The following is a 15105-nucleotide window of genomic DNA, read 5'->3' as shown; positions in this document are numbered from 1 at the left end:
TTTTGTAAAAAATGAAACAAACTAATTGTCGTTTTCTGTGAAAGGCTAGTTTACACTGGAAAAGAATGTGGTTTCCAATAAAGTTTGCAGTCTTTTGAGAGGGTAGAATTATTTCCTTTTCTTGCAGAAACATAAGGCTTGTTTGATATTTAGGCTTTCCAGCTCAAACACTTAGGTCAGTTACATTATTTTATGACTGTCTTGTAGGTCTGGTGTGAAACGAATCTCCGAAGATGCATCAGTGAATTTCATCGGTTTATTTGCGAGACATGTAACAAAGCATTCCCCATGCATTCAGCACTCAAACTGCACACGGAAACCCATATGCTTGATCAGGGAAAGGAAAAGCACAAACCGCAGGCGAAGACCCCAGCTGGTGAGAACCCAGACCAGAAAGTCTACATGGCTTCCTTGGGCCTACAGCACACCAAAGACATCAAGCCCGTCAAACAGGAGGAGGTTATGCAAGATGAGGTCCAAGAAATGCAGCTTAGAACACTGACGAGCCACCTACCTCAGGAACCTGGCAGCACCAGCCTGCTGAACATGTCTCCTCTGGAAGCTGCTTCCATGGCAGGTTCGTTTTCGGTCCTTCCACCTACAAAAGAGAACATGAAGCTCCTGTCACTGCAGCCTTTCCAGAAGGGCTTTATCATTCAGCCCGACAGCAGTATTGTGGTAAAACCAATCTCCAACGAGTCAGCCATCGAATTGGCCGACATTCAGCAGATCTTGAAGATGGCTTCTTCAGCCCCACCTCAGATAAGTCTTCCACCACTTTCTAAGGCACCTGCTGTCCCTGTGCAATCTATTTTCAAGCATATGCCACCACTGAAGCCAAAGCCCTTGGTGGCTCCTCGAACAGTTGTAGCGACCTCTACGCCACCTCCGCTGATCAGTGCACAGCAAGCATCGCCTGGATACGTCAGTCCGAGCCTCCCCCCACCGCCACTGAGGCTGATCAAAAACTCTGTGGAGTCTGCTTCCAGTGTTCACCTTCTGCAGTCCAAATCGGGAAGCAAATCCAGTCCTTCACAGTTATTCCCTCAGCCCCAGACAGAGCCGCTGAATCAGCATGAAATGAAAACCCAGCTGGAACAAGATAGTATCATAGAAGCCCTGTTGCCTTTGAGTATGGAGGCCAAGATCAAGCAAGAGGTCACAGAAGGGGATCTCAAAGCCATCATTTCGGGGGCAGCAAACAAGAAAGCGCCAACCATGAGGAAAGTTGTGTACCCGTGTCGCTTCTGTGACCAGGTGTTTGCCTTCTCTGGTGTCTTGAGGGCGCACATCCGCTCACACTTGGGCATCTCCCCTTACCAGTGCAACATCTGTGAGTACATTGCAGCTGACAAGGCAGCATTGATTCGGCACCTGCGGACGCACAGCGGAGAGAGACCGTACATCTGTAAAATCTGCCACTACCCTTTCACAGTGAAAGCCAACTGTGAGAGGCACCTGCGCAAAAAACACCTCAAAGTGACCAGGAAGGACATAGAAAAGAACATTGAGTACGTCACCAGCAATGCAGCGGAGATGGTCGATGCTTTTTGCTCCCCTGACACAGTGTGCAAATTCTGCGGTGAAGACCTGAAGCATTATCGTGCTCTGCGCATCCACATGAGGACACACAGTGGATGCCAGAAGAAGAAGCCGTTTGAGTGCAAAGAGTGCGGCACTGCCTTCTCGGCCAAGCGGAACTGCATTCACCATATCCTCAAGCAACACTTACACGTGCAAGAGAGGGAGATAGAGAACTACATCCTGGCAGTGGACTGCAGCCCACAAGAGAACCAGCCAGACCCTCCGCTGCTGGAGGATAGCACTTACATGGATCACAAGTCCATCACGCCTTTCCTGGAACCGCAGAATGGCTTTTTGCGGGGGGGCCCTTCTCATGTTCCAATCAAACTTGAACCTGCAAATAATTTCCCAATGGACTTTGATGAGCCCTTAGACTTCTCGCAAAAGAACAAAAGCTTAAGCGCGGTGCAACTGAAGCAGGAGAACCTGTTTGGTGCCTCTCACTATGACTGTTCAATGGAGCCCATAGACCTCTCGATTCCCAAAGCCCTCAAGAAGGAAAGAGATGATGGCCAGAGTGAAGCCAAGAAACCAGACCAAGTTTCTGGGAATAGCGACAAGCTCTATAACTGTCAGCAGTGCCCTCTGGCCTTCAGTGCCAATGGGAGTATGGAGAAAAATGAAGCCATCAAACATTCCCAGCCACTGAAGGCACCCTTGCATTTGACTGCCCCAATCATTTCCCCAGCTCTTCTTGTCAACCCTGGCTTGCTGCGACCCTTGAAGCCTAAGCCACCACCTCTTTTGCCAAAGCCTCCGGTCACTAAAGAGCTGCCACCTCTGGCTTCCATTGCCCAGATCATTTCATCTGTGTCTTCTGCTCCTGCTTTGCTGAAAACCGAGGTTACAGACTCCAGTCCCAAGGCAGTGAGCAGCTCCACTGTTTCTGACAAATCAGGGAACTCCAAGCCACAAGTGACAATCACGATGGCTGTCCAGAAAGATTCCAGCCTTCCCAGCGACCTGACCCGGAATGCGTATAATGCAGATGTGCCAGAGAAGTCTTCGGTTGCTGATCCCAAGAAAAGAGGTAGGAAGAAGGGAACAAAAAACAAGATGAAGTCAAGTGGTGTGGATCTAGAGTCAAGCGGAGAGTTTGCTAGCATAGAAAAGATGCTGGCTACCACAGACACTAACAAATTTAGCCCATTTCTGCAGTCCACTGATGATTTCAAAGAGGAGGCTGACAGAAATGGAGCCAGTGAAGATGAGAAAGAAACTGCCGATGATAAACTGCTGAGAGGAAAGAAGAATGCTTACTCAAACTGCCTGCAAAAAATCACGTGTCCTTATTGTCCCCGGGTCTTTCCTTGGGCAAGTTCCCTGCAGCGTCACTTGCTCACTCACACAGGTAAGAGAGCCACATGCTGTAATGGTTAGGTTGTAGTCTAATCACTGAACTTATTTGTCCCTGAAAGAGACACTCTGATGTCTTGGGAGACACCATGTTAGCTGGAAAGAGGGGAGGGAGGGATGTTTATTCTTTGTCCCCCCACCCCACCCCCACGTTGTAGTCTGAGTAGTTTTGCTATTTGTTTTCTGACTTCTCAACCATTCCCATAATTCTGGGGTGTGAAAACGCAACCCTTTACTGTGGTGTTTCTCAGTAATATAGCCCTTCTAACTTCTGTACCATGGATATTGAGGGGGTAAAGTTTGCACTCCCACATATAGAGCAAATCTGGCACAAATCAGGTTGTGTCTACACTACGAGCTAGAGGCATAATTCCCCCGTTTGTGTACACATACTCACATTAGCTCAGATACAAATAACTTTTCTCTTTCTGGGTGGTCACTTGATAACTATTAGGACCTCTTCATGTCACCCTCCTATTTGTGAATCCGATGATGGCTGACCAGCCTGATTCTGGAGTCGCGGTTCTTATCACAGGAGGGACAGATGTTGATAGCTGTTGGGAGGGGCACAGGACACTTTTTGATGCTCTTTTCTTCTTTTCCGCCTCTTCTTTTCTGCATGGGACCTCTCAAACTGTGCCACACCCTCAGGGACTAGAATGCTGATAGTAGCAGCAGAGAGAAGCTGAGCCACATACATACCGAGGCAGCCTGTACTTGGCACTGTAAATGCCTCTGCTGCTATTTATATTCATACTAGCTCAATGCGAGTCAGTACAGGTACACAAGCAAGGAAATGACACCCCAAGTTCACGCTGTAGTTGTAGCCTCCCTTGATTCAGTAGAGTTCCTTCACTGTGCAAAGGAAGAGAATTTGCCACCTAGTTTTCAGTTATTCTAATGTTATTGTGGAGATGAGCTTATACAGTAAAATTTCTTTAATCCAGCCTCTGATGCTCTGCAAATCCTAACGGTCTGGCATCTGCAGTCCCCCGAGATATGCGATGGTTGTGGGAGGGGTGAAGGAGCTGGCTCTACAGTGCTGCCCATTTGGCAGGTCTCCCCGCGCATAGGCCTTGAGACGCGAAGACTAGAACAGCCTCAGGCGTGCAGGAACAGAGGGAACTGGCACCTGCCACCGGGTTACAAGCATGGCCTTAACCAGACCCTGCCTGCGGCGCGTGGGCCCTACCCAGGCTCTGCCCCCTTCAGTGCAGCACAAACTGGTGCCCTCCACCCCTGCTCAGCAGACACCGACTCTGCAGCCTGGCCCCCTGTTACCGGCTCAGCCCCATGCACGCAGGGCAGGGCCTGGCTTTCAGGCACTTGTTAGCTGCGTGGTGAAGCAGCCTGTGGAGCTGCTGTCCTCAGGACCATGGTGCCAGCCCAGGGGACGCTGAGCTCTGCAGGCCTCCCGGGTCCTGCTTGTTGGTGGCCGGCAGTGCTGATGGGCACCCATGTGTCTGTTTTCCTCTGCTATTAGGCATGCGAGCAGCACTGCAGTGCCCGCGGGGGTGGTGGGCTGCAGCTGAGCACGGGGGTGGTGAAGCTACAGGAGCGCAGGGTGGTGGGCCGCAGCTGGACCTGGGGTGGTGAGCCATGACGGGGTGCGAGGTGCTGAACTAGGGCATCGGGGTTATGGTGATGTCCAATAATCCAGAAAACTTGGTCAACCGGCACGTGTCCAGTCCTGGGCATGCCGGATTAAAGGAATTTTACTGTATATTGAGTTGTTGCATGTGTTAATTATTTATTTGGCTACTGTTCTTGATTAGCAGCATGTCAGCTTTAGTAAATATATAAGGGAATTCAAAACTTAGAGTAAATAAACATAAAACTCTGTAGCAGAACAAGATCACAGAGCTGCCACACTGAACCAAAGGAGCGGTGTCCCTTTAGCTCGGGGTGGGCAAGATACAGCTCACACGTTGGATCTGGCCCACCAGGCCTTGTATTCTGGTCCATGGCTCACCGCTGGGGCTGGGGCTGTGGAGGAGGGGAGGGCTTTGGGTGTTGCCCCTGCCCCAAACAAAATCTCTCCATTCCCACTAGCTGGTTTTAAGAGCTGTCCCTGACCCCAGTGAAACCAATCAATAGGAGCGCAGGGTTTTTGCTGGGGCAGGGACAGTGCAGCTCTGTTTCTGGCTAATAGGAATTGGCAGATTTTGCTGGGGGTGTGGCAGCTGGCAAAAACCACACCTCTCTGTTTTCCCCCTCCCACCCCAGTGCAGACAGCCACGTAGAACAGCCTTTGGGCTGGGGCTGCTGGCTAGAATCATCTCCAGCACCCAGACTCCTTCCTGCCTGGCACCCAAATCCCCTTCCTGAGCCTCACCTCCCTCCTTCTCCCAAACTCCCTCTCAGGCCCCACTCCCTCTCCTGCATCCCAATCTCCTACCCCAAGCTCCCTTCTGCACCCAGCCTCACACCTCCTCCAGAGAAAATTGTAGCCTGTGACCACTTTCCAAAATCATGGAGTGACCCACATCAAAAATGATTGCCCATGCCTTCTCTAATTGGAAACTGGTTGCTTATAGTGGCCAGTACCCCGTGTTTCAGAGGAGGAGGCAACAAACGTAATGTACAGCTACGTAATAACCTGCACCATAGGTGATGGTTATTCCTAACTCCAGGCATTTAGGAGGCTGGTTTATGCCCTGGAGCAAGGAGACTTACTGATATGCCTTGGAACTTTTTCTGAATATTGTATGACTGTGTAAACAACATTTTATTTTTGTCTTCCAAGGGCATTTTGAGGAGGCTGATCTGTTTTCCACTTCAAACCAAATAAATAATGCTGTAGTGAATACAGCAGTGCTTTTTACTTTTACTTTTCAACTAGTGTTATGCTTACAAGTAGCACATGGGATCTTTTTCTGGAGAAAAGGCAATAATGCCGCATTTATTGAGAATACAGTAGAGAAGCTGTTGGCATATGCTTTATAATCTCTCTCTCTCTCTGTGCCAATGAAGTTAGTCTTACTGGCAAGGCAAGGCTGTCTTGAGTGAGGAGTCAGGGTTCCTCTGAGACTTGACTAGCAGGACTGAACCTACAGTTCCGTGGCAAGACCTTCCCCTTTTATGCATTTCAGTTCCCATTTGTGTCTATGGGTTTTGCAGTGTTATGCTGCATTATTCACCCACCTTTAGGAGGTGTTAATCTGTGTTTTTCAGAGCAAAGCCGCAGAAATGTAGCACTTTAAAGACTAACAAAAGGATTTATTTGGTGGTGAGCTTTTGTGGGACAGACCCACTTCATCAGGGCACATTTCATCTGAAATCAATCTGAAACTCTAGGTGATCAATTGATCTGAAGAAGTAGATCTGTCCCATGAAAGCTCATCACCAATAAATCGTTTTGTTAATCTTTAAAGTGCTACATTTCTGCTGCTTTTTGTTGGCGTACAGGCTAACACTGCTACCTTTCTGTTACTGTGTTTTTAGAGTTATCCGATGGTGATTGTCAGGCTGCCCATCCCTGTCCCTCACTCTTATGGGGTTTCTGCCTGCCTCTAGGGTTTGTCAGTGCTGCTAATTCAATTCAGCTCAAGACACAATGCTTTTTTCCTTATAGACTAACAGATATTTTGGAACATAAGCTTTTGTGGGCAAAGACCTGCTTCGTCTTTGCCCACGAGAGCTTATGCTCCAAAATATCTATTAGTCTGTAAGGTGCCACAGAACTTCTCGTTGTTTTTGAAGATACAGCCTAACACGGCTACCACTCTGATGCATTTTTCCTGCTATCTTTAAAGTTTCTTCCTATTGCCTTCGAAGTTTTCACTTTTTGATCACCTGGACATCTTTGATGGCTTTCACTCACGTACATCTTCCGCTCACACAGACAAGAACAATTATTAGAAGACAGAACTTAGTTTATGATGCACACGGGGTTGGGATACAACTTAATTTGTAATGCTAACAGAAAACAATGCAGTAAACAGTCAACATTATCAAAACATGAGAGACAGAGAAATAGAAGCTACAGAACTTACAAGCAAATCATTATACATGAAATTATACATCATACTTAGTCTTATAACTAATACTAACTGAAATATATGTTTTTGCTACACTAGTATTGCAGCAAAGCAAGGGGTAGATTCTCATCCTGAGTATAGAGAGAAGCAGAGCTGCAATCTTGGTCCTCCTAGTCTTTCTTTCGTTTTGTTTATGGAGGAGAAGTAGCAGTTTCAGCTCTTAGCATTTGTTTTTGTATTGAGGAATATGAGATCCTGACATCAAGAAGAATAACAGGCATTTGTTATAAGCAGTGCTCTCTCCTGTGGGAATTCTGTACAGCTAACCAAGTATAGGTTGAATAGTAACAGAGAGTTAGCTGTGTTAGTCTGTATTCTAACAAAACAAACCAGCAATCATGTAGCACTTTAAAGAGTAACAAAATAATGTATTAGGTGATGAGCTATTGTGGGGCAGACCCACTTCCTCAGATCTGCCTCACAATAGTTCATCACCTAATAAATTTTTTGTTAGTCTTTTTATTAGGTGATGAGCTATTGTGGGGCAGATCTGAAGAAATGGGTCTCCCCCATGACAGCTCATCACCTAATAAATTATCTTGTTAATCTTCAGAGTGGTACATGACTGCAGGTTTGTTCAGGTACAGGTTGAACCTCTCCAATACAGCACACTCGGGACCTAACCAGTGCTAGATGAGAGAATTTGCTGGATCACCGGCAGTCAATATTGTCTAGCACATTACTAATGCTTCCCCTGCTTACTGGGCTCTTAGAAGATATGTAGGAGTAAATGGAAGGTAAATAACAGCACACAACACTGAGAGCTAGAACTGGTGGCTGTAAACAAACTTTATGGAATCATGGGAAACTTGGCCTCACCCATAAGTGGTTGTTCCGCTAACTAAAATCATGCTGGACCACAGATGTTGCCAGATGAGAGAATGCTGGACTGGAGAGGTTCAACCTATAGTGTCAATTCACAAACGAGTTCCCTTTTTGTACAGACCTTAGGGAATTTAACCTCCAAATTGAAAAGAATACAAAATACACTAAGTGGCCACGTCTCTAATGAAAAGAGAAAATGGATGAGCTGGGAAAAGCTAGTTAAGAGATTTAAAGAGAACCATAGAGCAATTCCTGTTACAGTCCTCTTTGGGTGACCTGAGTATGTAACTTGCAGAACACCCATACAGCAGTAAAGCTATTGTTTCTGGCTTGCAGGGAACAGATTGCTCTGTTTCATTAAATACTCAGCTTGTTTTCAGCGGCAAGGGGTATCTGAGGTCTGTCTCAATCGTCTTGTAAATCACCACCCCCATAGAGACCCAATGAAACATGGACATGGACAGAGGAAACCACAATAACTGTGATGTTCACTAGTAGAACCTACCTTTACTCCAAGCTGGGGATGAGCTCTAATAGTTCATATAGCAGCTTTGCTTGTCTGCCTTAGGGACTTGCACCAGTCCAGCTAAGTTGGTGGCTGGCCACTTACAGCATTAACGGAGGCAGATCTTCCTGGCATAAGCAGTGTAAGAATGATCAGACAGTGGTTTCTCTAGCTGAGTATCCTCCTGGCTCAGCAGCCACTCTGCTCATGTTATCGCTCACAGTGATTGTTACTTAAGTTCATATTCAGCCTGCTACTTCCCAGATTTGTCTATACTGGACTGTGGAGTGACACTGTTGTAGCTGTGCTGGCATACTCTGAGTGTTGATGTGATTTACTGATGTAAACTATAACTTGCTTTAGTGCAGTTTAGCATGGCCAACACTAGAATACTAAGCCTACGCTAGAGGTTTTGTACCAGTGCAACAGAATCAATGTCTGAAAAACCTAACGTTTGTCTACACTTGGCGCACCAAAGGTTGATCTTCTGGGGTTTGATTTAACGGGTGTAGTATGGACCCATGACATTGAATGCTGAGGGTGTCCCTATCGGTTTCTCCCATCCATCTCCTGCTGTGGTGATGGTGGTGAAATTTCACCCAAGGTACATCAACTCCAGCTGTACTTTTCTTGTAGCTGCATATCTTAGATTGACTTTCTCTCCTAGTGTAGACCTGGCCCTTGGAGACTAAAAAATGACTGAGGCGGAGTGAGATAGGAAGGCCTTGGAAGCACTGGTCAGAAAGGCAGCTGTGAATAACCAAAACAACATTAACAGGACCTTCTGTCATAGATGTGCCCATATAGAAGAAATTATTGGGAGCCAAGTATAGATACAATCTTGATGGGTGCCAGCGAAATAAGTGTGGTAGTAAAACCTGTACAATGGGAATTTTTGAGGTGGACTACTTCTAGTTAGTAGAAGGTTGGAGTTGGTTTCTCTAAGCCCCTTTCACAGATCAGAACTCCTTAATGTGTTGTGTAGCTGCAGTTAAACATCAAAGAAAGTCAGGAAACTTCCCATTTATTAACCCTCCTTGTAATGGGGACTGTGAATATGTTATTCCATTTGCTATACATTCCCTGACATAGGAACAGTGTTTGAGGAGACACTTGAAAGTTTTGGCTTCAACTGGTCTGAAGGAGTTGGAGGGTAGAGAGAGAATCCAGAGGGACCTGGATAAATTGGAGGACTGGGCCAAAAGAAATCTGATGCGGTTCAATAAGGAGGAGTGTAGAGTCCTGCACCTGGGGTGGAAGAATCCCAAGCATTGTTACAGGCTGGGGACCGACTGGCTCAGCAGCAGTAGGATGGAAAGGGACCTAGGGGTTATGGTGGATGAAAGGCTGGATATGAGTAAACAGTGTGCCCTGGTAGCCAAGAAGGCTAACAGCATACACTAGGGTGCATTAGGAGGAGCATTTTGAGCAGATCTAGAGAAGTAGTTATTCCTCTTCATTCAGCACTGGTGAGGCTACATCTGGAATATTGTGTCCAGTTTTGGCCCCCCAGTATAAAAAGGATGTGGATTTGCTGGAGCAGGTTCAGCGAAGGGCAACAAAAATGATTAAGGGTCTGGGGCGCAAGACCTATGAGGATAGGCTGAGGGATTTGGGCTTGTTAGTTTACAGAAGAGAAGACTTAGAGGTGATTTAATAGCAGCCTTCAACGTCCTGAAGGGGAGCTCTAAAAAGGAGGGTGAGAAACTGTTCTCAGTGGTGTCAGATGGCAGAACAAGGAGTAATGGTCAGAAGTTGAAGAGGGAAAGGTGTAGGGTAGATGTTAGGAAAAACTACTTCACCAGGCAGGTGGTGAAGCATTGGAATGCATTGCCTGGAGAGGTGGTGGATTCTCCATCCCTTGAGGTTTTTAAGTCCTGGCTGGACAAGGTCCTGGCTGGAATGACTTAGAGGGGTTGATCCTGCTTGAAGCAGGGGTCTGGACTAGATGACCTTCTGAGGTCCCTTCCAGCCCTGTGATTCTGAGTTAGGGGGAAATCTGGACACTGCATTCTGACTTGCCAGGCCTACCCTCATGGCTTTTGCTATTTGTTCTCATCCCCATGTCCTCCTATAGTTCTGTAATCAGCTGTTGCAAATAAATAATAGAGATTAATTTAGAAAGGAAGTGGTGAATAACCTCTCCCCCTCTGTTATTTATCTGTGTTGCTCCCAGGCTTAAGTGTTTAAAGTATCCAGTTAGCTTAGGATATGAGCATCCTGCTGAGGAAAAGCTCCACCATTTCAAGGATTAAAGTGGGGTTCAAGTACAAACATTAAGCAAGTGTGTTTATACAAATGTGAAAAAAGTTTAAAATGTATGTAAGTGTGGGTTTCTTGCCACCGTATCCCAGGCATGCTGACCTCTTCTTCTTTCATACTGCCAGAACATCATGTATCATCCTCATTTCTGGTCCTCATCTGTCATCTTCTCCCACATTTTTTCGCTCCATCCCTTGCATTATCTAGTCACATCTTAATTTCCCACCACTTCTTCCTCTCCGCCTCAGTACATCTCTGTGACCCCCCGGAACTTTTCTCTGGTAGTATTTGACCTGTAAATGAAATACCATCTGTTTGTTTAGAGAGGCACAGCTTGCAGTCTTCTGTCTACAGATTGGGTGTACTCTATTCTGAGACAGTGCAGAAGTGGTACCTGTACACTTGTACCACTATGTCTGAGGGTACCTGAACCCTTGTCCTTTTCATAGCTTGCTTTCTCCATTTTTCTTTGCTTGACTGTATTTGCTTTTCCTCAACTACTCTTCTCCCTTCACTTTCCTTTTCCCACCTTTATGCCTGCTGCTCCCCCATCTTCTTCCTCTGTGTTCCAATAAAAAAAAAAAAAAAGTGAGGGTGCCTTGGAGATGATTAATTTCCGTTTGTTTCTTCCACGTGGTACAGTGCATTTTTTTTAAAGCTGGTGTATTTGGACCTCGGAGTCCACAGTAGGTTATTTTAAATCCCTGGTATGCTCATTTAAAAACCTGCCTGAGCGATTCCTACTGGATGTTGTCAGGTCAAATTTGGTCCAAGGCTTAGGTTTTAAAAATGAGTTTTTGTCATTAACACTTTAATACTGAGATGTTGCTAAGACTTACTGGTGGAAGCACTTTTTTAAGCAAAACAAAACAAAAAAATCAACACTGTGTCTTGCAAGCCTTGTGAAGTAACCACTGGACTCTGAAATCAAATGAACTATAAATAAAATGAGACTGGCAAGTGTGTTTTTGTTGTTCACACTAAGAAATACAGAAAGGCACAAATAAAGGGAAGTAACTAGCAACTAGGTTTTAAAAATTCTTTTTCTAATAACATTATCTCGAGAAACTAATTTTGAATTGATGTCTTCACTGTAGCACTTTGTCATGGTTATTCTTTCTGCCTACGCACACTTTTATGGAGCCAGTGTAAAATATAAATTTTGAAAATACCACAAGTTGAATCTATTAAAAAAAAAAGTTAAGAAATTATCTTATGCTGTAATTGCTTTGTGTACTACAGATGCAATTGAAGGTGATTCCCTAAAAATTGCCTGACCCTGGCAGTATTTCTTTGGCATTGTTCACCGAGTTCCACAGTGAATCTTCTTACTTACATCAAATGTGTAAGCCTCAGGCCAAGCAAGGATTGCCTTTCTGGAAAAACTAAATAATTAAAACTCAAAACTCATTTCTAATCAGTTTAAAAAAAGAAAAAGTGAAAGCACCTATTTGCAGGAGGTACCCTCACACAAGAGCAATTGTTATTTAAAGCCAGGGAAAAAGCCTCCAGGCCAAAACATTGTCTCTTTGTGTAATTTGCTACCTGACTCAAAAATGTGGCTGTTTAGACAAACTTCTGAGAATTAGTGCCACATCCTGAATATATTTGAAATAGCACTTTTGAGAAAGTGTTCTAATTCATCTGAACTGGCTTTTATATTCAAATTCGGCACATTAACACATGGTTTAAATCTTGATGGGAACTTTGAGTCACTATAGGGGCTTGTCTGCATACTTGGCTCAATCTAAGTCTTGACCTTCCCCCCCCAACCCTCCACTCTCTGATTTGCTCACCTTGAGTATCTTTTTCTGATTTGTCCTCCTTGCTTACTGTTTTTGGTTCTCTGTGCCTTAAATATTGAGTCTGTTCTGGTCTGGCTGTGGTCTGAAGAAGTGGGTCTGTCCCACGAAAGCTCACCTAATAAACCATTTTGCTAGTCTTTAAAGTGCTACTTGACTGCTTTTTGTTCTAATTCAGTTGAGGGTTTGGGGGGAGCTCTCATTACTATTAAAAGGATTACCCAGGATTTCTTGCCTTTCCTTGTGCAAAACTTTTTTTAATTAAAAAGTAGAGAGAGAGTGAGAGAGACTGGTCCGGTTTTTAAATTCTTACTTTAAGGAGTCCAAAGTCTGTGGCCATTCTGCGGCTTAATGTGTTTCTTTAATCTGTTGAAGTTTAAGTTGATGTTGGCAAAATACTTCGGGATGTGCGGGAAATACATTTTTGCACAACAAGCAGGATTTGCAGTTAGGAATTGAGACCTCAGTCTAATGTGTGTGTGTTTGTGTTAAGGTCAGAAGGACAAATGGTTTATTTTGTAACTGCTGTAAATATATTAGACAGTTTTATACAAAGCTGTCTGTGCAAGCTTTACATGTTAGAAATTGTCAGGAGAGTCTAATCTGGGAAGCCAGTTCTAAATTATAAATAATTCCAAACTAAACCTTCTACTGCATATATATGCAGAGAAACATGGAACTGCACAGAGCTGATGCACAGCAAACTGCAAAAGGGCCTCCACTTTGAAGTTCTGTTTTATATTTGGATTATGGAAAGAAGCCAAGTGAGACAAAGATCGTATAAATATTTCAAGTCTTAATTTTACAGTCAACGTAATCAGCTAATAAGTGAGCACTTGATCAGCCTGTAGACAGTGGTACCGTATCTCTTACTGAAGGCTGAATTCATGCTGAGAAAATCAAGAAAGTGGAGAAAGCTCATCCAAAGAAGCCGTGTGACTGCCACAGCTCAGTTGTGACATACAGGGTTGTTTAAGTGACACACTATTCCCTAATACAGATTCAGATGCTAATTAGCACAGAACCCAGCTGGTGGAAATTTAAAGTAAGGGAAGTGACCATATTGTCTGCATTGCGTGAAGGAGGTGTGAGGCAACTTTTTGATTTCTTACAGCAGCTGATTTTCTTTTATACACACCCTTCATCTCTACCTCTTTCTTCAGAGAGGTATCTTGCAGGTCTGCTTTTATGAGGCCTGATTCCATTGCATGGCCTTTGTTTTTGCTTTAACTTTTGAAAGGCTTTCAATACCCCGTTCTGTTTTGCTCTTCTAGCTTTTTACATTTACTCCTTTTTAAATTCTTATTCCAAACATGCAGAACACATTCCTGCCAGGAGATTATTGTTGCTCTTCACACAGGGACTGATGTAGTTTCTGTTGAAATCAATGGGAAAAATCCTTCAGTGATTTCAGAGGAAAGTTGCATCCAGTCCGTAACACTACAGGCCTGACAGAACGCATACGGGGAAAAGATCCTTCTGCTGAGGAGCTTACAACTAGTACATTGTAGTAGTTTTCCTGGGACACGACATAGGTGAGAGGGAACTTCATTCACCCACACATGATAGGATAGAATTTTGTCTGTGATTATTCTTTTTTTCTACATTTACCATACATGAGCTCAAACCAATGAGAAACCAGAGAGGCTCTTACGACACATTAGAAAGATAGATAAATATTTTTTTTTCCTCAGGTCAGAAGCCCTTCCCCTGTCAAAAATGCGATGTCTTCTTTTCTACCAAATCTAACTGTGAACGCCACCTCTTGCGCAAACATGGAGTTGCCAACTGCTCTCTGAGAAGAAATGGGCTTTTCCCCCAGTCTAAAGAAAGTGATGCTGGATCTCATGATAGCACAGGTAGTTCTTTCAGGTTGTTCAGAATAACAAGACAAGTTGCGTTAATTTGTTTGGAGACCGAAGACAAACGAAGCAAATTCATTGCTGCATGACACAAAGTTTTAGTTAGCTTTACAAGGGTGGAGTGGTGTTTGTTCAGAAAGGGCAAGCTGATAGGAACAAGGGTAGTTGCAATTACTGAGTAGTTTTTATCTACCTAAGTGAAACCAATCTTTGAGGGAAGCCAAGCAGGTGGCTGTGAGAGTCTCTTGCCTGAAAATTGCTTAATATGCGACTGGTTGTAGTTTGCACCAGCAAGCCTTCGTTGTAAAGTACATATACACTTCAAGGTGAGCTTCTCTGTCTGGAATCTTTTGAGTAGGTTTCATCAACGTTGTGTTGTAGCAATGAATTTAAAAGCAGCAGAACGGATGTGCTTTGGATTAGCTTGTTAATAAAAATCACAAATGAACTCCATTACACTGAACCCTGATTTAATCAACTGCCATTTGTTTCGGAATGCAACCTTCCTTCCATTTTTTTCTGAATTCCCATTATATGAGGAATTCCAGTATCCATAAATTCCTTCATAGATGGCCTTGTACTGAAGGGAAGAGGGACCAGAATATGAATCTCTCGCAATCACTTTCTAAGTGGTGTAATACAAATCAGGCTTTGCCAGGTTAGCCTAGCAAAAATAAAACCAAACAATGTTATAACTTGACTTCAGTGTTATAACAGGATCCCCTGACAGAAAAAAATTGCGTAGACAGGATCAGAGACCTGATGTGTTCTTTGCTCAGAGGGAATTTGAACTCCCTGGTCTAAACTTGCTGTCACCAAAGAGGTTTCTAACATGGTTGGGTTGCCAGGGTGGATGCAACCAAAGTGAA

General features: G+C 44.5%; 1 protein-coding gene across 1 annotated transcript in view; it reads left to right on the top strand.

The window, feature by feature from the left end:
- Nucleotides 1-15105, top strand: part of RREB1 (ras responsive element binding protein 1) — a 151550-nt gene that overhangs the window by 122371 nt on the left and 14074 nt on the right. The window contains 2 exon segments of the mRNA XM_074987720.1: nt 208-2935; nt 14069-14233. Coding sequence (XP_074843821.1) covers nt 208-2935; nt 14069-14233 — 2893 coding nt within the window.

Source organism: Carettochelys insculpta, chromosome 2, assembly GCF_033958435.1.
Source record: "Carettochelys insculpta isolate YL-2023 chromosome 2, ASM3395843v1, whole genome shotgun sequence".
In the NCBI taxonomy this organism is placed as follows: domain Eukaryota; kingdom Metazoa; phylum Chordata; order Testudines; family Carettochelyidae; genus Carettochelys; species Carettochelys insculpta.
This window is presented reverse-complemented; position numbering and strand designations above follow the sequence as displayed.